This window comes from Copadichromis virginalis, linkage group LG4, assembly GCF_057382275.1.
Source record: "Copadichromis virginalis isolate Kocher_CV1m ecotype Utaka linkage group LG4, C_Virginalis_male_GT1.1, whole genome shotgun sequence".
In the NCBI taxonomy this organism is placed as follows: domain Eukaryota; kingdom Metazoa; phylum Chordata; class Actinopteri; order Cichliformes; family Cichlidae; genus Copadichromis; species Copadichromis virginalis.
The window spans coordinates 410,837-437,716 of record NC_140621.1 but is presented as its reverse complement, the minus strand read 5'-3'; the positions used below and the strand labels follow the sequence as shown (position 1 = coordinate 437,716).

The 26,880-nt window shown below is 42.4% G+C and overlaps 1 protein-coding gene across 3 annotated transcripts; it reads right to left on the bottom strand.

Annotated features, from left to right (window-relative positions):
- Positions 1–528: 528 nt before the first annotated feature.
- On the bottom strand, positions 529–25,831 carry LOC146710465 (methyltransferase-like protein 22). 3 transcript variants are annotated; one of them, XM_085453004.1, is made up of 12 exons: positions 25,754–25,831; positions 24,539–24,691; positions 23,818–23,992; positions 12,761–12,885; positions 8,096–8,136; positions 7,690–7,834; positions 7,305–7,376; positions 6,843–6,896; positions 5,078–5,155; positions 4,582–4,684; positions 2,021–2,189; positions 529–807 (listed from the first exon to the last, which is right to left on the bottom strand). In XM_085453004.1, the coding sequence occupies exons 2-12, from the start codon at positions 24,642–24,644 to the stop codon at positions 739–741; spliced, it is 1,137 nt and encodes a 378-aa protein (XP_085309130.1). In that variant the 5' UTR covers positions 24,645–24,691; positions 25,754–25,831; the 3' UTR covers positions 529–738. The 3 variants fall into 3 exon arrangements, with proteins under 3 accessions (XP_085309130.1, XP_085309132.1, XP_085309131.1); XM_085453006.1 differs by lacking the exon at positions 25,754–25,831 and adding an exon at positions 25,632–25,712; XM_085453005.1 differs by lacking the exon at positions 25,754–25,831 and adding an exon at positions 25,153–25,328.
- Positions 25,832–26,880: the final 1,049 nt, after the last annotated feature.

Genomic DNA, 26,880 nt, shown 5'->3' with positions numbered 1-26,880 from the left:
GTAGCAGACTGCTGTCTACCAGAACTCACAATGTCAACAACTCCACTATGTTTGTGCTGATGGTGCTTCTTAGAGAATTTTTAAAGGCATTCTCAAACAGACACCAATGCGTGCAGAGTGTTACGACTCATTTAAGACATTTGTGCTTCAGTTTTCGTGAGCGAAATTCTAGTGTTTCACCTTGGACTAAATAGCACTTATCTGTGCCTGTTGCATCCGTAAACTTATGAATCCTACTAGAAAAGATTGCCAGCTTTTGCTAATCAACACAAAAAAACCCCATATACAATATCCATAAGCTAACCCTAACCAGAGACCAAAAGCAGCATTTTCAAGGTGACTTTTAAAGATCTATGACTGAGCGTTGCTGTTTGGTCTCTTGGTCAAAGACTATCTAATCGGCTCTAAAACTGACCCACCACTTCTCAGTTAGCACTTCCTTCCACTTCCCAAGCTCCTCCAACCAGACACTGACAACCACTGACATGAGGATGAAAAGGATAAAAAGTTGCACAAGGGAATGCAAAATTTAAACAAAATAATATTTTTTACTTTTATTGTTTTGTTTTTTTTTAATTTTCAATATTTATCTTGATTACTACATTTAATTTTATACATATATTTTTTTTATAAATATATGTAATTAAAACATCAACTGTAAACTTGAAACATATTTTAGGTCAAATTTTGGGTGAAAGTTTCTCTTCACTTTGGTTTGGTGCTGGTACAAGATCAACATTAAAATGCTTCCGGATCAGATCTGGCTGGCATAAAAGGAAGAGGAGTCGCAGTCACCTTCCACAGCTCCTGCAAAAATATATATAACATACAAATAAACAACTTATTCCACTTGATGAAAGTCATCCTTTATCACAAACCCACTTAACCGTATTGGATAAAAATGAAACCTTTTCACTGTTTGCATGTTATATTTTCAAAAAAAAAAAGTTATTGTATATTTATTTTTAAATGGTTAAAAAATTGCTTTTTGAGAATTCCAAATGATGAAAAATACTTTTGGTACCATAAATCGAACATAAGAGGAAAATTGTCTTTTATCAAGCAGTTTAAATACAAACACTGTCTTGCTGTAAGCGGCATGTTAGCATATCATACTGCAAACAGTGGTATCAATCAATCAATATGACACTCGCAACAGTGTCTCCAAAAGATTAACACTGGAGTAGCACTTTGTACTACAATAACAAAAGCAACTCTGACGTGCATTTAAATGCATTTACAGTAAGTTACTGCAAACAGTGTCATAAGGTTAAAAAATAGCTAATATAGACTATACTGCCAAAAGTATTTGCTTCTCTGAATTCACACACATATGAACTTGAGTTCCTAATTAGTTTAAATCCTTCCAGAACCACATTTCTGAGGTCAGACACTGAATTTGGTTGAGGAGGCCTGGCTTGCAGTCTTCGCTCTAATTCACCCCAAAGGTGATCTATTGGATTGAGGTCAGTTCTTCCACACCAAACTCACTCATTAATGTCTTTATGGATCTTGCTCTATCCACTCATGTGCAGTCATGTTCAAACAGGAAGGGCCATCCCCAAACTATTCCCACAAAGCTGGGAGAATTAAATTGTCCAAAACGAGTTCATTTAACTCCTGAAAAACAACCCCACACCATAAATCCCCCTTCACCAAACGTCTTGTCCTGGAAACCATCAAACCTAGACTCATCCATCGGATTGCCAGAGGGAGAAGCATGATTTGCCCTTTCAGAGAACATGCCACCATTGACAGTTGACTGATTAATAGTTGCTAGTGCGGAAATTTCTTGACTGGACTTGTTGCACATCCTACCACACTGGAGTTCACCGAGCTCCTGAGAGTGATCTATTCTTTCATAAATGCTTGTAGAAGCAGTCTGCATGTCTAGGACACCTGTGGCCATGGAAGTGATTGGAACACCTGGATTCAATGACTTGGATGGGTAATACTTCTGGCAGTCTAGTGTATAAAACTGTAGTTATGGTCAAATTATGTTGGCTAATGTTTTACTCACCAGTTGTTCTACACGTTCATATAAAATAAACTGATCAAAGTTAGAAGGGAGCTGATCGACTCTGAAACTACATCGTCCGTTCTCCAGGTCCTGAAGTTGGTTCATACAGTGGATGAAATGATCATAGGCTTCACAGGAAACATCCATGTGCTGCAAGGTGAAGTTCATCCTTGAAGATAGAAACATAGTCACTTAAAAAGTAGAAGTAGGGGCGGCTATGGCTCAGGAGACAGAGTGGATCATATGTACTAATGAAAAACTCTGGTGGTTTGAGGCCTTGCTCCTCCAACCTGGGTGTCAAAGCATCCTTGCCAACATTCAAGATAGTGTGAGATTGTGAAGGCTAGCTTAGGTACAGAAAAAAGCACTCGTGTGAATGGAGGAATGAGGCTTGCAGTAAAAAGGACCTTGGAACGTAGAGCTTAGGGTTAGGCTAACCCTTAAAGCCATTACACACTGAGCGTGTGGCAAAAACCAGCGACACAAAACATATATATATATAAATAAAATTGAATTGAATTGAATTAAAAAATCCCAACTTTTCCAGATCCAGACTTGTCATGTAACATCTATACAGACTAAACATTGTGTTTTTGCAGAAAATTTGTCCTGAAATAATGTACCTAGCACAGGGGTGGGCAATTCCAGGCTGTGAGGGCCGGTGTCCTGCAGGTTTTAGATCTCACCTTGGGTCAACACACCTGAATCATATGATTAGTTCATTACCAGGCCTCTGGAGAACTTCAGGACATGTTGAGGAGCTAATTTAGCCATTTAAATCAGCTGTGTTGGTTCAAGGACACATCTAAAACCTGCAGGGACACCGGCCCTCGAGGCCTGGAGTTGCCCACCCCTGACCAAGCAGATAACCAGCTTCAAAGCATAATGTCTCCACCTCCGTGCTGGACTGAAGGGATGGTGTTTTCTGGCTCAGCATTTCTCTTCCTCTAACACAGCAGGTCAGGCTGTTGCCAAACTCGACTTTGGTCTCATCTGACAGCAGCACTTTCTCCCAAGCGTTCTCTGAATCACTTACAAGTAGAGTTAGATTTCCTGAAAGCCCACAGTTTTCCCATAGCTTAACTTCTCGACATTTTTGCCTGGTATAAACAGTTCAGTATTGCAGACAGTTTTAAATTCTAAGAAAATTATTCCTTGTATATTTCTTCTTCTTAACATCTGAACACTACAGCTATAATTGTAGATCACGGACAGATCCACACAGTACCCTTTGAGGCTGAGAACTTGTGGCCTCCCTCTCTTGTAATGCAAGTGTACTAGCCAAAGGTGGAGTCCTATCATGTGATATGAAGCGGCTAAATAAGTTGTCAAGTTAATTACAGAACATTTTTGGTAGAGGTAGTGAGATTATTTGAACATTTAAGCAGAGTTTTAAAACCTTTGTTTTGCCAACACGGCGGTCAGAGTGCAGCCTTACACAGCAGTCGAGCTCCTCGGGCATCGGTTTAGAGCTGAGACACGTCCCAGGCTCCGGTGAACGAGGTGATCCAATAATGTATTTTCTACTCTGTCCTTGCTCAACCAGCAGCATCGAGCACGCTTACTGATGCTGTTTCAATTTCTTACCTCAAAGTTGCCTCAATGTCATTGACGCTGAGAACTGCTTCATGTGTTGATGCAGCTTTACTGTGGTTGTTACACTTTCTTAGCCTCTCATAAAGTTTCAGTTTTCAGGCCCCTCTTCTGTGGAACCAGCTTCCAGCTTGGATTCAGGAGACAGACACTATCTCTACTTTTAACCTCCTAGGACCTGCGTCCACATATGTGGACATCACATTTTGGGTTATTTAGACCAAAATACAAAATTTTGCTCTACAAGGGCCTGAGTTCCACTTACGAGGACATTATGCTGCCACTGATCTATCAAAATTTAAAACAAACGTCCTCATATGTGGATCTAATTTTTCTCAGAAACAAAAATCAGGTAAAAAAAAAAAAATCTGGTAATTCTTTGTTTTTACATTCATCAGGTCCCAATCAGCCCAAATAGCAAAGAGGAAGAGTTCGGGTCTTAGGAGGTTAGTCAGGGCTGGATCAGGTGACCCTGAACCCTCCTTTAGTGACGGTTCGCTCCTCGGGGTTTCCCATAATGCACAAAAAGCTTTTTTTCCTCCTTTCACTTCCCACTACTGCATATCATTACCGTGTATCTTCTCACATTGTTTGTGTTTTGTCTCAGTTGTTCTGCTTTTCTTTACCCTCACACCCAACCTGTTGTGCGATTTCTATTACAGAGTCTTGACTTAACAATATAAAACACCTTGAGGTGACTACGGTGGTGAACTAGCACCACATAAATGAAAATCAATTGAATTTATCGTCGTAGTTGGGTGGAAGTTAATGCTCTGTATGTTTCATGCTGAGTCAAGTTTAAAGTTTGTTTGCTTGCAGAACCTCTGGGAGAAATATTAATCCTGTACATTTTCTCATTCTCGTGTGAGTTGGCTGACCCACTATTTTTATCAGCTTAAGAAACATGATCATTCCACTGTGTATAAGGCCAAATATGCTCAGGTATACTATATATGTTTTCACCATACCTTTTCTCAATGGAGATGAAGACAGTGCAGGTGTGTGGAAAGTTGCTGCAGAGTCGGTGCAGTGTTCGGAATAGGCCATCCGTCAGATCATCATCATAACAAACTGGTGACACATTAAGAAATCTAATTATTGCTGAGCTTCTGCATTTGACGGTTCCATAAATGACTCTAAAGTCTGAACTCAAAACTGTCTCAGTAAATAACTGCTTTTTACAAATCGCTTCACGAGTTGCTTCAGTTGCTCAGCAGTCTGGAGCCTCCTTTGCCACATACAGCATCTCAGTAGTTCACACTGTGTGCTACTCTGGGCTTTGCATGGTAGCGTTTCTGACAACGAACTGGTGCTTAAACCTCGCTGTGAGGCACATAATTTTAAAGGTTTGCCCACAGTGTCTTGTCTAGAACCTTCCCACCTTTTTCAGTAACTCTTTCAGAGTAGAGCATACATGGTGAAAAAGAGCTCTGATCTTTTAGAGATGTCATCCTTAAGACTTACCATCAGCAGCAATTATGATGCTAGTGTTATTCAGATCTGCTACCTCCTCCTTTGTCCAACTAAACTCCACAGCAGCATCTGCAAAGATCAGACAAAGGAAAGTAGTTATCGTACTGGTTTCTAGTTCGGTGTATTGGTGGTTAACCAATCAACTCATACATCCAAACTGGAGACTAAAGTCTGTTACATCCATCCAGCCATTTTGCGGTCAAGCAGGCCGCATTCTGCGCAGAGAAGCCCAGTGTTCCCTCACTCCACCCACCACCTCCAGCTCATTGAGGTGGGAATCAAGATTTTTCCCAGCCAGCCACGAGATGAATCTCTCCAGCGAGTCCAGACTCCTGAGTCCCGGGCCTCTTCCCAGTAGGACACGCCAAGATTACCTCACCAAGGAGGCATCCTAGTCAGATGCCCAAACCACCTCAACCGGCTCCTTTCAACGTGGACGAGCAGAGGCTCTAATCAGAGTTCCTCTTAAAGAATCAAGCTCCTCATCCCATCTCTGAGGGAGAGCTCAGCCACTCTTTGAAGGAAACTCATTTCCGACGCTTGTATCTGTGATCATAGGTGAGGGTAGAAATGTAGACTGACTGATAAACTGACAGCTTCGCTTTTATGCTCAGCTCTGTCTGTGCCACAGCAGATCAGTACAGCATCGCATCACTGCAGACGCCACCTCAGTTCCTTCGTTATTCTCTTGCTCCCCTCACTTGTGAAAAAGACCTCTGAGATACTTGAACTCCTGCACTTGGGGCAGTATGTCCCCGGGGCCCTGCCACTGTACAGCCGTTTAACCTAGTCAGTGGCTTCACCCCCAGTGATGGTGGTATCTACCACCAACAGGTTGATTTCACACAACTTCTCTCTGCACAGTGCGAGGATGTTCTCTTTCCATCTGGTCTGCTCCAAGTGCATGAATGTCACTTTGATCATGAAGATCCACAGCAGCCTGACCACAGTGAAGCCACAGCTGCTCTTTTCCTTTATCGCCTGCTTGGGGCAGTGGAGCTGCTACAGCCTGTTCCAGCTGGTGCCAGCATGTGATCCGGCTTCCACAACTCACCGCAATCTGCCAAAATCCTAGAAGCTGGTGGCTTTGAGTATAAGCTGGGCATGTTGCAGCCCAAGGCAACACAAGCAGACCCAGTGACTGTCATTACAAACACAGAGTCAAGCCACAGACTCTCTGCTTCCTCTGGTGTAAGGAAACACAGACAGCCAGTCCTCCAACACCCGAGATATTTCCCTTCTTTACTCAAAGAGACCTTCAGATAAATACTTTTACTCTGACAATAACATTCATTCTATACTAATTTAATGCTTGCTACTTTTTTGTATAATGCAAGTAGGACTCAAAAAGCATAAAACATAACTGTGATTGGTCTTTTTTCATTATCTAATCTTACAGTCACAGTAAACTTGTAATAAAGAATAAAGAACATTCTTAGAAAGAAGTTTCACAGTAAAGGTAGCAAAGGTTTCTGACCTCTGAGATGTGGCCCTGAGGTAAGCTTGCACAGGCATTGGTTGGTCAGATGCAGGTCTTAATAACAGTGACAAAACGTTGAATATAAATGTGTCTCCTGAAACTCTGCTTTAGAGGATGGAATAAAGGGAGGAGACAGCCCTAAAGACAATCACCGTTTTTCCTCAATCCATCTCTGCGTATCCAAGCAACATTTTCTGAAGTGCTGTTATTGTCCAAATGTGTCCACACCTATCTTTGCACAGCGTGTTGGTTTATAAAATGACATATCTGTGTTACCTGTGCACAGGTCATCCTGAAGCCAGTCCAACTGCCTTACTTTCACCTCGTGATCTGACGGAGAGACAAGATTGCATTAAGTTTGATGAATCTTTGCAGTTTGTCATGTGATTTAGAGAGTGAAAGGATGGAAATTTTAATAACTATATATACACACACACACGCACACACACACACACACGCACGCGCACACACACGCGCGCGCACACATATATATACATATATATACATATATATATATATATATATATATATATATATATATATATATATATATATTTATTTATTTTTTAAGCTACGTAAATATATTCCAAAGCCAAAAGGCATGGCTGTGGCTCAGGAGCTACAGCAAAGTGTCCTTGGGACAGATACTGAGCCCAAACTGGCTGCATGGTCTCCAGCAGTGTGTGTGGTCTGTACACCGAGGGAACCCATGAGTAGCTGATTTGACAGCTTTCTCACCTGCAGACTTCAGCATGTGTTTATTTAACGCTACATTTCTTTTACACATCTGTAGAAGGTCTTCTCCCACATCTGTAAAACAAAAATGAAAAAAAAAAAAGCCCTAAACAAACAGTCAAATATTTGTTATTCGATCTAAGTCCTGGACAGAGTGTGAAATAAGAACGAACTGTTAGGTAAGTTTGCACTGCCCACAGCAGCTAACAGTGGTTTTCACTAACCCCCATCTCCTTGTTTGCAATCTTTATTTTCCTTTCACTGGATAACAAAACAAAGCCCACAGTGCGAGCACTCAGCATCCGATATATGTTGCTGGTAGTTTGTAAATGTTGTTTGCAGTGTTTAAGTTTAACAACAGAAGAGTACGTGCTTCAAGGTATCGTACCTGTGCAGTAGACTGTTTTAGCTATGGTTGCTGTGATGATGCTGGTTAAGCCTGTCCCTGCTCCTAGTTCTAGGACTGTAGCTCCTCTGAACATGACTGGGTTTGAGAGGATGAAGTCCACCATGAATAATGCCCCACGCCACACCTGACGTGAGCAAAGAAGACATGAGCTGATGCTGTATTTGACTCCAACTGATTATGCAAAGAATTTCATGGTACACTTCCATTAATATAAGATAAATACTAGTGGATGTAGACAATTTTCAAAAAGTCCGTCTAATCCAATTTATTTTCTGGCTTTATCAGATAGATGCAGTGGAGACTGACAGGAAACAGAGAGAGGGGGAGACATGCAGCACAGGGCTGCGGGTCAGACTCAAACCCAGGCCGGGTAGAATAAACTCACCTGTTTGCCAACATCCTCCATGGGTGTGGCCATCGTGTGCTCTGTGAATAGATTGGACACATTTATTAAACACATCCAAAAACTCTCCTCGTGTCTCCAGGTCTGTGGACATGACCCTGTTATGATACTACTGTCATCTTCCTTTGTCAACTGACTGATAAAGTTTGTGTGTTTGTATCCAGCAGCTGTTTTAATAAACAGCTCTGTCAATGAGTGAACAGCATGGGCTCAGGAGATGGAGCAGAAAAACAAACAGTGAATATGAGTTTAAGGAGGCTTGTAGTAGAAAGCGTTTGAACAGAGTAGAAAGTCCTACATAAGGACCTGTCCAGTCTATTTATCACCTAGGATGTCAGACTATTCATTTTTATTGTTTTTCATTAATTTAGTCTTAAATTAAAGAAAACATGTGCAGGTGCTGGTCTGTGTATGAAGTATAATTCATTTGCAATTTGCTGAAGTTCTAGAGTTACAAACATGTCTTTTAATGGTATTTCTGATTTTCACTGTCCTACTCAAATGAATTCAAATGTGTGCTGACAGGTGTGAGTTTGCTCTCTAACAGCTGATGCTGTCTAAACCAGGCGAAAACATTTTACTGTCATTTACATGAAGATGTGCATTACACGTGAGGGGCCCAGAGCATGAGCCTGTTCCATTATCCAGTTTGTACAATGAGTATTGAACAAGTTTGATGCCAAACTGGAAATAAAAGTAGTTTACCTTTAAAGAATAAAATCAAGTATAAAATGTGATTAAAAGAAGGAGGAAGATGATCAAATTTTAGCCTGTGGGAGTCCAGAGGAAACAAAACCCGGGAGTGGAAGGAGTTTGGTGGGTAATCAAAAAAGGGAAGTGGAGTCTGGGGAAGAGGGACAACTTAAAGTCACTGATGTGGTTAAACAACTGTATAGTAGCAGGGCCTGTGCGGTGGATGAGATTCGCCCTGAGTTCCTGAAGCCTCTGGAGGTTGTAGGGCTGCCCTGGCTGACATGTCTGTGCAACGTCGCGAGGAGGTCTGGGGTGGTGCAGGGGGGACCGGAGGGTGTGCTCTATCTAAAGAGGGATCAAACTTCTCAGTTTGGAGAGGAGAGCTCAAAGCTGAATCTCAGATTCAGGAGGAACAACGTGGTTTTTGTCCTGGTCTTGGAACTCTGGACCAGCTCTTTATCCTTCCCAGGGTATTGAAGGGTGCGAGGGAGTTTGTCCAACCAGTCTACATGTGTTTTGTGGACTTGGGGTATACTGTGGGGGTTGCTTCAGTATATGGGGTATCTGGCCACACACAGGCCATTAGTCCCTACACAACTGTAGCGAGACTTGGTTTGTGTCCCCAGCAGTAAGTCAAACTCATTACTGGTACGTGTTGGGCTCCTCCAAGCCTGCCCTTTGTCACCAGTTCTGTTCATAGTTTTTATGGATAGAATATCTGGGTGTAGCCGAGTGGTGAAGGGTCTCCACTCAGGATTTCATTTTGGTTTTTTCCCTTTCATTTTTTTGCAGATGATATGGTTGCGTTAGCTTCATCAGGTGGTGACCTCCTCCCTGCACTGGAGAAGTGCCCGGCTGAGTGTGAGGCAGCAGGAATGGGAATTAGTACCTCCAAGTCCATAGTTTCTCAGCTGTAACAGGGTGAGTGCTCACTCTGGGTGAGGAACAAGTTACTGCCCAAGTGGAGTACAAATATCTCAGGGGCAATGTTCCCTCTAATGTTTCATGTGTCTGAGCGAACACACAAACTCCCTGAGCGTCCCTTGGACCACTGTGAGCGACAGCAGACGTGTGCACTGTGGTCACGCCACCATCCAATCCATCCAAGTTACGGTTTATTAAAATAATCAAATTGCAGCATTTACATTTATGTTAGACGACTTTTAATTAACTGGAGACTGGCTGTTCCCTCTAGGCTGCGCACGTGTGCACTGCTGGCACGTCTCTGCGCACAGAAAATCTGCGTTGCGCACAAAAAAAAATCTACCTGAATTGAAATTAAAATGAATACTTTAACAATCCTGTTTTGCAGTGTTAGTCAGTGACTGGCTGCTCCCGTATGGGATCAGAACGAGGCCACCTTATCCCACAGTCCAGCCAATGATGCGATTCACATTCGTATATACGCAGCTGATCAACGTGGTTGACCGGCTATGACAGCGTCCTTATGTGCCGACACCGGTGTTTTAGCAAAGCGGCTGATGTGGAGTGAAGCCACGTTAATGACAACGTGTACAACCATCGGAGATGTGAGCAGGACAGACGGAACAACTGACGGAAAAAGTGTGGACTTTATACCAGTTTTTAAATTGTGTTGATCGGCCACGTAAAACCAGAGTTATGATAAAAATATCTGCAATGTTTGTTTTTCTTCCTGAATACTGTCGTTGTTTATATTTACTGCGGGAAGAAACGGTAAAAACGGCGTTTTATAAGGAAAACGCTCGAAAGCCTGAGATGTGAGAGATTTGAGACGTTTAGCACAAATCTTGTGTAGTTAGTGTGTAGTTAGTGTGTAGTTAGTGTGTAGTTAGTGTGTAGTGTAGTCAATAGTTTTGTTGTGTGTCAGAACAATGAGGCGCCTGCTGAGTGTTACAGGTGTTGCAGCAGTGATACATCTGCTGCTGTCAGGCCTGCAGGTATCAGGCTGTTGTTCTCCTTCATCTCATAGTGGACACAAATTATTTTTTGGAGCGGCACAAATAATTTGTGTGGCATCAGATTTGATGCAGAACAGCTGATTGTTCTGTAAATAGTTTGAAATGTTTGTTTAAAAACGCCTTGGCTGCATTTTTAGGTAAACAGCTGCAAAAAACTCTGTTTGCATAACTCAGTAACTTTTTTGAAGAAGTAACTATATCATTAACTGCCCAACATTGGTCATTATTTACTGTATTTTGCAGACAGAGTTACAGACTCATAATACAGTCAGAGCAAAAAAACAGAAAGTCGTGTTTTCAAAATTGGAGTTCAAGTTATTTTTACTTCCAATAGTGTTAACATGCTACAGGTCATCAACAAGATTTATTTAAATTTTCATTGTAAGTGGGATAAAGCAGTTAATTAAAAGTAGTCCAACATAAATGTAAATGCTGTAATTTGATTATTTTAATAAACATGTAACTTGGATGGATTCGATGCTGGCGTGATCACAGTGCACACGTCTGCTGTCGCTCACAGTGGGATCGCTCAGGGAGTTTGTGTGTTCGCTCATACACATGAAACATTAGAGGGAACATTGCTGGCAGATGAATTTGGGTGGTGTCCGCAGTGATGCGGATCCTGTACTGAATTGTTGTGGTGAAGTGAGAGCTGGGCTCTCCCTTAGAGATCAAATCGAGCTTTTTTGTCAATTTGTTGTGCATACAATTGTAGTGCAAGCAAAATGAAGAGACGTTTCTCCAGGCGCAACAAATATGATAACACACACACAGACAATATGCAAACCCTCCCTACACTCATCCATCCCAGACGTATCACTATTAAATCCTCACCTAAAGTTTACAGTTAAATAAGTAAATAAATGTGTGCGAATGATCAGTAAGTAAAAACTTTAAAGTAATCAGAATATCTTTATTTTCTTTGTAACAAGTACAACAAAATTAAGTGCAGTTTAAATAAAATTACAAAAGAATAAAATAAAAAAAGGAGGTATGTTAAAGCGAATTGTTAAATGTTTTTATGCTTACCATCTCTACATTGTTTCAAACTGTAGGATCAAAGACATTCCTTTGTCTCTGACCACCTCTCCAGACACTGGTTTTATTGTAGATACATGCTATCTGAAAGATCTGTTTGTTGCGTGGTAAGCTTCCTGCTTTTATGATCCTTTTGGTGAGCAGGAGGTCACACAAACACACCCCATCACACACACACGCACGCACGCACGCACGCATGCACACACACACACGTTCTTGCACATGCATAGACAGGTGACCACGAGCCATTCAAAACACTTTATCAGCATTGTTGTCAATGCGACGGGATGGTATCAGGATACAACTGGTTTCTTTGCTCACAGCACTATGCTGATGTTTCCTGTCTCACAGAGGTGTCCCTGGACTCTCTCTGCAAAGGTGCGTTTCGCAGTCTCATCCCCTGCACTTAAAGCTGCATCTCGGGCTGTCAGCAGTGAGCGCACCTCACTGGTAATCCAGGGTTTCTCGTCGACACATGCAGTGATGGTCTCACAGTGGCATCCTCTGTGCATGTAGCAGTGTAGCTGCTCACTGCCTCCAGCAGGCTGCACCTCTCTGATCCTGTCTGGCCAGTCACACCTGAAGTCACCTTTACACCTGCTCTGCCAGGCTTCCCTTCAGCTGCACTGCCAGACTGTATTCCACCAGGCAGGCCTGAAGTCCCAGAGCATTTATCATCTACTCTGCCTGTGTTGCTGTGACGAGCCCACTGTGACGCACCAGAGCAGTTTTGTTAAACTAGCTTTAGACTTTTTCTCTGTTTGCAGTATTTGCTGGTTGAATACTGTCCCTTGACTTCCATTTTGCAGCTTTGGGTACATGTCATGCTCCTCTTTTGTGGACAGCTCTTTTCTTTAAATTACAAATTCTATTACCATACAAAGACAATTTTTCTACTATCTGCACTCATGATAACAATAATAATATTTATGAGGTTTTTTTTTTAAAAGAAACAATATAAAATCAAGATTCTTACCAATCCTTATGACATCTTTTAACCAGTGACCCTCTTCTTCTTGTTCCATTGCATCATTAGACTGTTTGAGAACTACTGGGCGAGTCCAGTCCCGACTGCTGCCCTCTGTAAGGTTTGGCCGAGGTCTGAGAAATAACAAAATATCACATTCATCAACAGAAAAAAACAATAACTAAGCTGCATTTTTCATTTTTATGTTGCTAATTCTCCAGAAAAGTTACAGCATTTTACTTACAGATATGTGAACAGCTGCACATTTCTTTTGTCTTAGTGTAGGTCTGCTATTTTTGGAATTTGAATAATTACTGAAGGAATACTCTTCTTTTTTAAACAAAGCCCTTTATTCTTAAATCATCTTAAAGTGGAAAAGAAACATTACATGTATGAAGGCTACTTTACACCATGGAGCTCTGCTCTCAAAAACTGGCATAAATTAGTTTAAGTTAGCTCACAGAACAGAACCAGTAACTAGGGCTGGGTATCGTCACTGATTTCTAGAATCGATTCGATTCAATTCGATTTGAATCTGGGAAATTTTGCCTCACACAGTCAGAAATATTATAATTCAGATCAGTACATTTACATATTTTTGTATCAATAAAAAGGAAGCTGACACTCGCAAGACTTTATCACAGGTGTGAGCATCACAGCAGAGGCCTTTGTGTCAAAGCAGCTGAAGATAAAACACAGAAAAACATGTAGGTGGTTTTCCTGGCCTGGATTTTATAAAAATATTCTGCAGTACATCAAAAACGAAAGAAAACCATTAATCAACATATGAACATCACCTCTGAAGTTACAGAGGTTTTATTAGAGACACAGCGTTTTGCATTTTGAATCATTTTAAAAAGTTTAAATTTGTTCAGCAGCCGGGGAGAGACAGGAAACTGTTGTTGAAGTAGAGCGAGAGAGAGAGAGAGAGAGAGAGCGAGAGAGCGAGAGAGAGAGAGAGAGAGAGCGAGAGAGCGAGAGAGAAAGAGAGCGAGAGCGCGAGAGAGAGAGCGCGAGAGAGAGCGAGAGCGAGAGAGAGAGAGAGAAAGAGAGAGAGAGAGAGCGAGAGAGAGCGAGAGAGAGCGAGCGAGAGAGAGCGAGAGAGAGCGAGAGAGAGAGAGCGAGAGCGAGAGAGAGAGAGAGAGCGAGAGAGAGAGAGCGAGAGCGAGAGAGCGAGAGACAGAGAGCGAGAGAGCGAGAGACAGAGAGCGAGAGAGCGAGAGCGAGAGATCAAACCTGCAGCTTTAGAATCAGCGCAAAAAGGGCGTGAACACAAAGCTCGACCCGCCGACACATCAGAATCAGCGAGCTGTCGGCTTTCAGCCCCGACCGTGTCCGTGCCGTCGGGTGAGAAAGGCGACGCCTCACTGATCCAAACATTGCAGGTAACAGCTGGATTTTCCAGTTTCAGTGCAGCTAGCCAAACAACACTGAGCCAATGACCGCTAAAGACACAAACAGTGAAAGTAGACAGTATATCCTTGATTTCTTAACATAAAACTCATTAAACTTATTATTAGTTTGAGTGTCCTTAGGCTCCCGAGTTATTGGTTCTACTAGTGAGCTGACATAAACTAATGTAAGTCTACTGACTACAACAAACCAGATGACGACACATCACTGACACAAGACAGAGCTGAAGATGTGTGGTAGAGCTGGGCGATATGAGATTTTTTCATATCACGATATGTTTTTTTCATTTCAGGCGATAACGATATCTATCACGATATAAGCCAAATAACTATATTTGTAAGATTTAAATGTGCCGTTGCTCACAAGTAAAATGTGAAATAATCAGCAGCTTGTTTTTATTTAAATATTTATTTCCCATAATAAGTTCAACAGGGTAGATGTACTTAAGGAACATGAGACTTTTTCAGATAAATAAAGGCAAATATTGCAAACTACACAAAAGGCAGCCGCTAAAGCGTTTAAGTTTCAAAATAGAACAAACGAAACAGACTAAATTGTCAATTCCACTTAGAAACAAAATATTAATTCTAAAAATAAATCTTAGTTTGTTTTACAGAAGAACAGACAAAACTGACTAACTTTTGTCAATATCAAATAAACTGAGAACTAAAAGGAAATTCTCAATCTCTCCTTGTTGTATAGCTGAGCTTTTCAAACAGTTTTAACAGTTACTTTAGTCTGACAAAAGCCGAATGACGAATTAGCGCTTCCAGTCAGAGACTGAGGCTACGTCCACACGTACACGGGTATTTTTGAAAACGGAGATTTTCCGTTTTCGTTTTAAAAAATAATCCCGTCCACACATAAAGGCAGAAATGAAGGAAAACGCTGCTATGAACATGCCAAAGCAGCAGGTGGCGCTAGATTCCTAACCGTGCAGAAATGTTGGCCAATCAGAAGTCTAGAAGCCTCGGTGGGAAAAAGTAAACAAAGCTGGGGCATAGAAGCAGAACAGAGTCGTATGTGTGGAGGGACAGTAACTGTGTGTATATGTAAGCATTTAAACACTGCAGAGAGTAGAATTAACAGTATTGTAGAAATTCATTTCACCGAAACAATAACGTGGCGCGCAGTGTGACGCATGCACCAGTTTATTGTATTTCCAGACTTGCTTTCGGCACAATTTACAGTGCACGCTACTCTGTTTTTTGTCAGACTTGAAATAGCCGAAATACCTTCACACTACGGAGCTTCTATGGCTCTTCCGTTCGACAATCTCTCCGGCATTGGAACCATCATCTGTTTTCTCTTCGGTCACGCTCGGTTGATTTTTCTAGTCGGCACACTCATTTCCTCCATTACCCGCTGGCTGCTTCCCAAACAAACACACGTGCGGCTTGGCACTTGTGCTGTACGTAACAAGTCACGTGACGTGACGCTGCGGCTGTGATTGGTTCGGCTCTGCGCTACTTAGTTTGGATTGGCTGACCTTTTTTTTTTTTTTTTTTTTTTTTAAGAGGACAAGAGCGGCGAAGTTTATCGCGATAGCTTAATTTCTCTATCGAGTAAAAGTTATATCGCGATACATATCGTTATCGTTCTATCGCCCAGCTCTAATGTGTGGTGTTTGTCTCTCACCTCATCTAACCTGTGTAGTGTTGATATGTATTTGTAACTTTCTTCTACAAACACAGAGTGTATGAAGACGAGAAAACAACTGACTGCAAGCTTTGCTCAAGGGTACAACATGCTTTGTTATCAAGCTGGTGCCTACATGATGGTGGGAATCTCACTCCCAACCACATTTCACTCCCATAGACAAGACTGTACTCACACAACCTTTGATATTGAAAAGGTTTTAACCTTCCTTCAATGTTTCTCAGACAGTCGGTTTGGTTTCGATGCCAGATGACCCAGGAAAACAAGCTTCAGCAACAACCACTCCCCCAGCCGGCACAATACACTTCCAGAGCAACTTCATTGACATCAAGAGTCAACAGCAGGTGGCCAGATAGCGGCATTGCCCTCGACCTTAAAGGAGCAGCAGCATATACAAACTCTACTATGGATAGAGAGCTGTCCTCTAAATCAGAGGCTTCAAAATCACTGTGTGTGAATGGACTTTAAAAGATTGAGTTTGAGATGTGCAACACGTGGAGTTAAAATGGTTGTGGAAGAGAAAGCTGAAGAAAAACTGACAATGTACATGTCACAACCATGAAGCAATGCAGGATGTGGGAGTGGCGACAGCAGCAGAAGAGAACCTGGAGGACCAATGAAGGCTCAGGACTGTCCTGAAAAGCAGGAGACTGAGGCCAACTGACTTGGAGGCTGAGAGAGAGAATGGTCCTCGGCATAGCAACAAAAAGAAGATGATGACACACACACACACACACACACACACACACACACACACACACACACACAAAATGCACTAACCTGCCTACTAACAGACACACACACATGCAGTGAAGACTAGCTTATGGTCATGAACATGGCCATGTCTCTCATCACTGTTAAAAATGAAAAGCTTAAATGCTGAGTTCAGCAACTGCTGACAGAGAGGTAACTCTCCAGGTTGCAGGACAATAGGTTGACTATTTAGTAGCCTCTGGTGCTACCGTCAATACACTTAGTGGGTAATAAAATTGTAAGCTGCTTTCTAATGATTGAACAATACTACATGAAATCTTTTATATGGATCTTTGAAACATTCTGTTGTCATCTGTCCTTTCAGCTTGTTGGGTTAAGATTAGACATGTAACCTAGTTGACTGCCATCATGTCAGGGAGAGATTGCTTGATTTAACACGAGTGAACGAAATGTTGCAGATGATCCGGTGCTGTATGCGTGTGAGTGGAGATTCCAACAGACTGCTGAGTTTCCTGTTTGTGATGAACTGGTGAAGCTTGCACAGCGACACACAGACACATCTGATCACATAGAAACAAACTCACTACATCTTACAGCACAAGGGTCCGAGGGAGCTGATGAGTGGGGTTTGATAAAAATGGTACAGAGATGCAGGAAACTGTGCAGCCAGGGTAATTCTACTCAACTCATTGTGTTTATATAGCACCAAATCACAACAACAGTCGCCTCAAGTTTCCATCCATCCTAATTCTGACTGGACAAAACTGTTTTCATAGAATACATGTTTCTCTTTCCAAAACTGAACAAAGCAATCGGGGCCATGGCTAAAATTAGTGCAACGATACAGACACTGGGAAGAAACTGACATTCCAGGGGTAAAACATTGCAATGAGGTGTTTAGGACCCGTCTGACAGAAAATATTACTGCCAGTTGACACCAGACTCTCCAGAACTGGGATATCCTGGAGTAATTGTGGGCAGCCAGTAAATCTGATGTGGGGGAAATGAAAGGTCGAGGTGACTCCTACGTCTGATTTCAGACCATGTGAGCATCAGTAAGCCTTTAAAGCAAGAAGCAGTGAATGCAGCTACGCATGCCACCTGAAATTCCCAAGTGGCCCCCACACCATATTGGCACAAGTTTCACCAGAAAGCAACATTTTTTTTATTTTTCAGGATAAAGTGGATCCTGCAATTTAGTTTTGGTTTGCTTTGTTTTTCCAAGATCGCATCAGATGTAAGTCCTTCACTCTGAAAACCATTGCAGCGATCCGATTCATTCCAAAGTGACAAAGAAATGTTTTGCGTTTGACGTCATATTGCTGCCAGTAGATACCCAAGTATGCTGGGAGAGGCTCCAGTGTCAGCGGTGACACGTGGGAGGGAACCGACTGAACATGACAGACAACAGTGGACAAAAAGGGCCAACAGGAGCCAACAGGCCTTCCTGCAAACAGTAGCAGCAGCTGGGAAAAAATTCTCACTTAACATGTGCTTGTAGGCCATCCAGACTTAACCTTGTGGCTGCCACATTCTGTGTCACTGATCCTTCACAAACAACCCAATCCCATCCTTAATCCACAGGGTTTAATATTTTGTCAAACCAACCTTTGCAGCTTTAACAGCCTCGACTCCTCTGGTAAGGTTTTATTCTGGTAAGCTTCCTTACAAAGCACTGATGTTGGGTAAGCAGGCCAGCCTCACAGTCTCCACTCTAATTCATCCCAAAGGTGTTGTATCAGGTTCAGGTCAGGTCAGTGCAGACCAGTCAAGCTCTTCCACACCAAACTCACTCATCCATATCTTTATGGACTTTATGATGTAATGCTTAGATGCAGCTGCTCAGCCATGGAAACCCACTCCACACATTTTTCTCGAGCTAATCTAAACGCCACATGAAGTTTGGATGTCTGAAGCGGTAAATTCTGGCAAGTTGGCAAACCAAGAGCAAAATATGGCCAAGCACCCACTGCCCTGCTCTCTGATTACGAAGCCTACCACTTCGTGGTTGAGATGCAGTTGTTTCGGATCGCTTCCACTTTCATTTCATTTATTCATTTCATTTATTTGTTCATTTTCAGGCACAACAAATACCTATATTGGACATAAAATGCACAAAACAAAAAACAAAAATTGCCTGAAAAAGGAGTGGGACGAAGAAAACTTATTAAATCCCACCCCTATACTCACTCATCAACAAAAAAAACAATAAACTTCCCGCAGCTACGCCCATCATTGCATACAGACCCATCAACAGCCCCGGGCACATACAAGCATCTAAGCGGCAGCTCGCAACCAACAATTAGAGCCTTCATAACTGAATACAGAATATATGAATTATAAATTGCATTACCACAGGTAACAGGCAGTAATAACTACAAGTAACAAACACACATACATATACATACATATATATCTACACACACATGTACATATATGTACATACATACGCACACTTTTTTTTTTTTTTTTTGGAATCCATACCAGCAATGGTAAGAGAACAGACATTACAGAGCACACTAAAAGCATCATTGAGTATACTGTGACCAGACCAACTGTTTGGAGAGAAATTTAAATCTATGAATATTTTTGCATTGTTTCAATTGTAAACTCAGACTGTTCCAGATTTTCACACCACATACAGACACACAAAAACCTTTACGGGTTGTTCGAGTTCTGGGTAATTTGAATTCTCCAAAGCCTCTCACATTATAAACCTTTTCTCGAATTTCAAATCTAGTTTGTAAATTTGCCGGTAAAAGTTTAGTAAAAGCTTTATACAAAATTATGGATGTATTGTAATTAACCAGATCCTGGAATTTAAGTAACTTTGCCTGAAGAAAGAATTTGTGAGTATGATCTAGATAACCAGCCTTGTGAATAATACGCAGTGCTCGTTTCTGTACTGTGACTAATGGATTAGTTGTATTTTTATATGTGTTTCCCCACACTTCCACACAATATGTAAGATATGGAAGAACCAGGGTACAGTACAGAGTACGAAGTGCATCTTTATCAAGGAATTGTTTCACTTTGTTCAAAACTGCGAGGCTTCTAGAAATTTTGGTTTTTATGTGTCTGACGTGGGGTTTCCATGAAATTTTGTTATCAATTACGACTCCCAAAAATTTGTTTTCACTCACATTATCAATTGGTACACCTTCAATGATAATTGGTAATTCTATATTATATTTTAAATTACCAAAAAACATTGCTTTAGTTTTATTTATATTTAATGATAATTTATTTATGTCCATCCATTTTTTTATTAATTTTAGCTCCCTGTTTACAGTCATTACAAGATCAGTATAATCATCGCTACTGAAAAATATGTTGGTGTCATCTGCGAACAGTATGAGTTTAAGTACTTGAGAAACATCAAAAATATCATTTATGTATACATTGAAAAGTTTTGGTCCCAACACTGACCCTTGGGGAACACCACATGTAATACCAAGTTTCTCTGAGTGGTAATGCCCTATGCTAACATATTGTACCCGACCCGTTAGGTAACTTTTTAACCAGTTACCAGCTTTCCCTCGAATACCATATCTTTCCAATTTATCCAGTAAAATTGAGTGATTGATTGTGTCGAAGGCCTTTTTGAGGTCAACAAAAATACCAACTGCATATTTATTTTTATCCAGTGTATCAGTAATTTCTTCTACTGCCTCAATTATCGCCATTGAAGTGGTTCTTTGCGTTCTGAAACCATACTGACCAACATTAATTATTTGATGTTTTTCAAGGAATTTTTCTAATCTTGAATTAAAAAGTTTTTCTAGAATTTTTGAGAATTGAGGCAGTAGAGAAATAGGCCTATAATTGGTAAAACTGTGTTTGTCATTACTTTTATATAGTGGTATTACTTTTGCAATTTTCATTTTTTTTGGAAAACAACCGGACTGAAATGATAAATTACAGATATATGTTAAGGGACTAACAATATTCAGAATAACCTGTTTAACTACAGACATATTTATGTCATGATAATCCATTGAAGACTTACTTTTACATTTTAATGTGATATTTATTACTTCTTGCTCATTTGTAGCTGAGAGGAACAGTGAAAAGGGATTTGATTTTATATTACTGATATTTTCATTTTTATGACACGGGATGTCCGCTGCTAGTTCAGGGCCAACATTTATGAAGAATTTGTTGTAATACCACTAACAGCTAACTGTAGAACATTTAGTAGCAAGGAAATTTCCTGACTGGACTTGTTGCACAGGTAGCGTCCTATTATGGTAGCACACTAGAATTCACTGAGCTCCTGTGAGTGATCTATTCTTTCACGAATGTTTGTAGAAGCAGTCTGCGTGCCCCGGTGCTTGATTTAATACACCTGTCACCATGGAAGCAACTGAAACACCTGGATTCACTACACCTCTCAGGGTGTACTTTTGTGTGTTGTATGTAAAAATCTACACCATTAGAAGTGCATGGTGTGATTGGACCCTTCTTTCTTAACAAAGCCTACTACTTTGATAGACTGGGGGGGGAAATGAGATCCCAGAAATGTCTTTATTAAAAACACCAAGTTCTACCAAACACAGCAGACTTCCACAAACAAACACTGGTATGATGGAATCCACTGTGTGTTCCAAGTTGTCATCACACAGAAGATAAACTGGAATAATAAGGACATCATGTTCAAGAGTCGGTCCTTGTTCTGCAAAGTGTGGTTTGAGAGAATATATGGTCTGCTTTAATAGTTGCTAGTGATTATTAGATTATGAACAACTCTCCTAAACACACTTTTAATCCTTCAAAATCATATTTCACTGACGCACTACACAAATAATTTGCATTTCTAACAAAAATATAACAGCAAATCAACATCTAGGCCTACAGTGTCAATCCAAAGGATGTCAAGAAATCTAAGAATAATTTTTTTTAAAGAAACTGTTTCACCAACAAACTATTTCCTGAAAGGCAAAACAGGAATATCATCTTACACCAAATTTATAAAAATTGAGCTGACACGGTTTGAACAATATATCTAAAATGTCCTTCTGAAGCCATCCATCCATCCATCTTCATCCGCTTTATCCGGGGCCGGGTCGCGGGGGCAGCAGCCTAAGCAAAGAGGCCCAGACCTCCCTCTCCCCAGCCACCTCCTCCAGCTTATCCGGGGGAACACCAAGGCGTTCCCAGGCCAGCCGAGAGATATAATCTCTCCAGCGTGTCCTGGGTCTGCCCCGGGGCCTCCTCCCGGTGGGACATGCCTGGAACACCTCACCCAGGAGGCGCCCAGGGGGCATCCTTGTCAGATGCCCGAACCACCTCAGCTGGCTCCTTTCGATGTGGAGCAGTAGCGGCTCTACTCTGAGCCCCTCCCGGATGGCCGAACTTCTCACCCTATCTCTAAGGGAGAGGCCAGCCACCCTTCGGAGGAAGCTCATTTCTGCCGCTTGTATCCGCGATCTCGTTCTTTCGGTCACTACCCACAGCTCGTGGCCATAGGTGAGGGTAGGGACGTAGATCGACCGGTAAATTGAGAGCTTCGCTTTTACACTCAGCTCCCTCTTCACCACGACGGACCGGTGCAGCGTCTGCATTACTGCAGCTGCAGCCCCAATCCGTCTGTCGATCTCCGGCTCCCTTCTCCCATCACTCGCGAACAAGACCCCGAGATACTTGAACTCCTCCACTTGGGGCAGGAACTCATCCCCGACCCGGAGTGGGCACTCCACCCTTTTCCGGCTGAGAACCATGGCCTCAGATTTGGAGGTGCTGATCCTCATTCCCGCTGCTTCACACTCGGCTGCGAACCGTTCCAGTGCGAGCTGGAGGCCCTCACCCGATGAAGCCAACAGAACCACATCATCTGCAAAAATCAGAGATGAGATTCTGAGGCCACCAAAGCGAAAGCCCTCCGCCACTTGGCTGCGCCTAGAAATCCTGTCCATAAAAATTATGAACAGAACCGGAGACAAAGGGCAGCCCTGGTGGAGCCCATCACCCACCGGGAACGAGTCCGACTTATTGCCGGCAATGCGAACCAAGCTCTTGCAACGGTTGTATAGGGATCGAATGGCCCGTAGCAATGGGCCAGACACCCCATACTGCCGCAACACCTCCCACAGGACACCCCGAGGGACACGGTCGAATGCCTTCTCCAAGTCCACAAAACACATGTAGACTGGTTGGGCAAACTCCCATGCACCCTCAAGTATCCTGGAGAGGATAAAGAGCTGGTCCAGTGTTCCGCGAAAACCGCATTGTTCCTCCTGTATCCGAGGTTCGACTAGCGGACGAACTCTCCTTTCCAGCACCCTGGCATAGACTTTCCCAGGGAGGCTGAGGAGTGTGATCCCCCTGTAGTTGGAACACACCCTCCGGTCCCCCTTCTTAAAGATGGGGACCACCACCCCGGTCTGCCAGTCCACAGGTACTGCCCCTGATCTCCACGCAACATTGCAGAGGCGTGTCAACCAGGACAGCCCTTCTGAAGCAAAAAAGAAAAACACAGCTCATTCTGTGCATTTCAGTTGGAACTGCAGACCATATACTCTCCCTTTGTTATGTAATACAGACATTCTGGTTTGATGATGATGATGAATGGATTAAAACAAAAGACAGACAAAGTTTTCAGTGGGAGAAAAGTTTCCTCACTTATCCAGGTGACTCGTTCAGTCTGTGTGCTGAACTGTAATGACTACGGAGCAATTAAAAAGGAGGGGCGGGTTAGTGCGCAGTGCAGCCAGCACAGCCACGTGAATGGCCCTACACGCTACAACCTACGCAACCCACGACCCCCCCTCACTCACACTTTACATGTTGAGTGATGTGTTGTATGAGACAGTGGGGATAGGGAGGGTCAGGAGGTAGAAGACTATCCCTGGAAGGAGAAAGCCAGCAAACAACCGGCTCAGCAGTCACCCCCATTCCACATAACCCAACAAAGTGAATTCAGGGCCCACAGTGACAATGCCCACCGAGTCCACGCAGCAAGTTGAGCAGTAATATGCAGATGGGTCGGAGTTTGAGTTTAATGTTTGATTATTTAATGTTTATTTAATTAATTTAATGTTTTGTGTTCTTCCACACAACTTATGAATCTGTCGCTGCACACCGATTTCTAAGGTAAAGATGAAGTTGCTCTACTAGGTTTGTAACATTTTCTGCACTCTACACAATGATAATGAACACATTAATAAAACAAACGATCTGAAGAGGTTGAAATAGTATATGGATGGTCTTAACCTGTATGACACCCTTCCCAAGCAAACCAGCAGCTTTTAATAGTTGACTGAGAAAATGTTTTTGCATACCGATGTATTATGTCAAGATCTCCATCGAAATCCAAGAGCGACTCTACTTTTCTGTCCTCTCCATCAGGTTCTTCAGTGGCTTGTTTGACTGTTTGGCTGGTTTCACTTTCATGTTTTAAGTCACTCCCTGGCTCGTCACATCTTTCTGCCAGGATCACGAACCTAGACATGAAGACTGAAAAGTACACAAGTATACATACTGAAAAAACACATATTCAGTACAAGTTTAACAATCAGATGATTTGCATTTTGACATGTTTTGAATTTGAATTTTCAAATGACAATTTTGACATTTTATTTCGCTCAGGTCTTCATCTTAGCAGCTTCGATCAATTACCAAGTAAAAAATGTCACAAACAAGTGAGTAATGCTTTACCTTTTTGTCATTTAAAACATGTACATACTATAATCATATTAAAAACACTGATTTGGTCATTGTCACGTTGTGGACAACGGATTCTGTACACAGCAGCAAAAATAAAGCACAATGAACAGTGAACTGCCACTGAGGACTGGCAGTTTGACTAAAATCACTCCAAACACTTTCATAATAGTTGTCATGTTTTCTTTTTGTGATTGTTTTTCACTAATTATAAAAAATCAGAATGAGCTGAAACTTCTGGGAGAACAAAAACAAAGTTTAACAGGAAACGTATTCTTAGTCACAACAACCTACAGCTTCAGTATTATGACGCTGTGACAGTGACATCATTATACACACCAGGTTGACCAACGTTGTTGAGGTGTGTCATAAGGTGGCGTCCACCGGGACGGAGCATGTGAACATCTGACAGCACAGTCTCATGATGGAAACTGATTTCCTGCATGGATGATCAAATCTAATGCTGGAACTGAAGATCAGTCACCTGCTCACCTGAAAGAAGCGCGAGTTTAGAGACAAAGCAGGGTTAACAGGCTCTGGTTAACTCGGGCTGGGAAACTGAGCCGAGCCAGTGTTGCCAACTTAGCGACTTTTTTTTCCAAAAAGCGACTAGCGACAAATCTGGCGACTTTTTCTGTTGTTCTTGGAGACTTATTTATGACGACTTTTTGATGTGAAAGGGCGTGTTGCTCTTACTCTCAACAAGCAGCGGGTGCTGCCGTGGGCACCTCACCCGTGCTAAAGCGCTCACGGGCGGAGGATAGTCCTCCCCCCGCTGCAGGAGATGTTCACATCTGTGAGTCCGAACTGCAAATGATGTCACTTTTGCCGGTCCAAACCCGGATAGAGGATCAGGGTTGGAATTGTGGCATTAAAAAACAATAATTGCTAAAAGAAATTTAATTTGTAGTTCTAAATAAATTCTAACTGCATTTAGGACGTTTTTTACTCACTTTGTCTCTTCCACGATGTTATTTCTCTCTCCAACAGCGTAGGTTACAAATACATTAGCATGACCAATTATACAAATTAGGTGATGACGTCATTTAGCGACTAGTAGCGACTTTTTGGACAGCCAATAGCGATTTTCCTTACGGAGGAGTTGGCAACACTGAGCCGAGCCCCACAGCAGCCGTTCAAACCTAATCAAATGTAGCTGGCATGCTCACGGCAGCCGAGGGTGGACACTACTGACAGGCAGCTTTCTCACAGAGTGAACAGAACCAGAGAGACTGAGGTTCAAACTTAATGCTTTGCATTGACAGCATTAACGCTTATACGTCATCCAGCAGCGGCACATGACTGCTGAGGTGGAGGGGACCAGGCCACGCTGCCCACGGTCACACTGGGAAAGATGGAGATCACGTAAAGAAACGTGATGAAGAGGCCTGCCGATGACTACAAACGGGCATAACATTAGGACGTCACGTACAGCAGCTGTTGAGAGGCGAGCTCAACCCGAGAACTGGATCCCTGCTGTCTGGACACGGCACATCTAAAATACATTTACTTTATTTATTTTTTTAAAAATGGGGAGGGGTGACGTTAACTCACCAGCAGCGACGCTGTGCTAAACGGCCACGACAGTTGACCCGGATGGAAACCCTCCCCCGCGCCTGCAGCGCCATCTGCTGTTTCTATACTGTCGTTTCTGTTTGTGCGTGTAAAATAATTGTTGCAAGAACAAATGTTGCATTTTGAGGGGGAAATTATTTTGAGCAAACAAAACTCATTACTGCGTCCAAGAAATGCCTTTCAGTGTTTGCTATGATTCACACACACACACACACAGAGTCCCTGTCACTCAGTCGTTGGCGTTTGTTCTTGCTCAGATCTCTGCAGACTAGGGTTGCCAACCGTCCCTTAAAATACGGAATCGTCCCGTATTTCGAAACAAAAGCACACGTCCCGTATTGAGCTAATAAGGGACGCACTTTGTCCCGTAATACAGTGAGAATCAAAAGTAGTCTATAAATGTTAATGGAATTAACGCTTTGTTTGAAAACATAATTCCCAGCCCCTCTCCTGCTTTGTGACCAATGAGCTGACAGCACACTTATGACAATTCGAGTATGACAATTCAGATTACCGCTCATCTCATTGGTCGAGGAAAGGTCGCTTGCGGAGAAAATACCGGAAGACAACAGATGACCACAACAAGAAGCATGGCCAACAGGGAAACAAACGCCGACACTGCGGTGCAAGTCTCGGACGACAGTACACCTAAAGCTGGGCAAACACTGTGCGATTTTTTCAGTCACGTTATTCAGCTCCTGCTCAAACTGCACGATTGACTCGCAGGGGTTAGAAGTTCGTAGGTCACGATGCAGGTCTCACACTATACCGCCCGATGCTCTGATGAGACCTGAGTGCTCACACTGTGCCTCCATAACATGAAGGTTATAACAGAAAATCTGTCGCTCGCTCTCTCTGTCTTTCACTCACACAGACACACCACCACCATCAACTTTGCTAAATTGCTAATGAAAAACATGATCAGGCAGCTGTGATTGAGCAGCAGTGTAAATCCAACTATTTTCACGGTTGTTGTGGTCGTGATAATTTTGTGATGCCACATCGAAAAGGCTCGGATGAGCTTTCCAAAGTTCTACAAGTTGTGCCTCCATCGCTTGTGTCCAGATCACACGCTGCACAGCCGTGCTGCTCCGTCTTTTTCACCG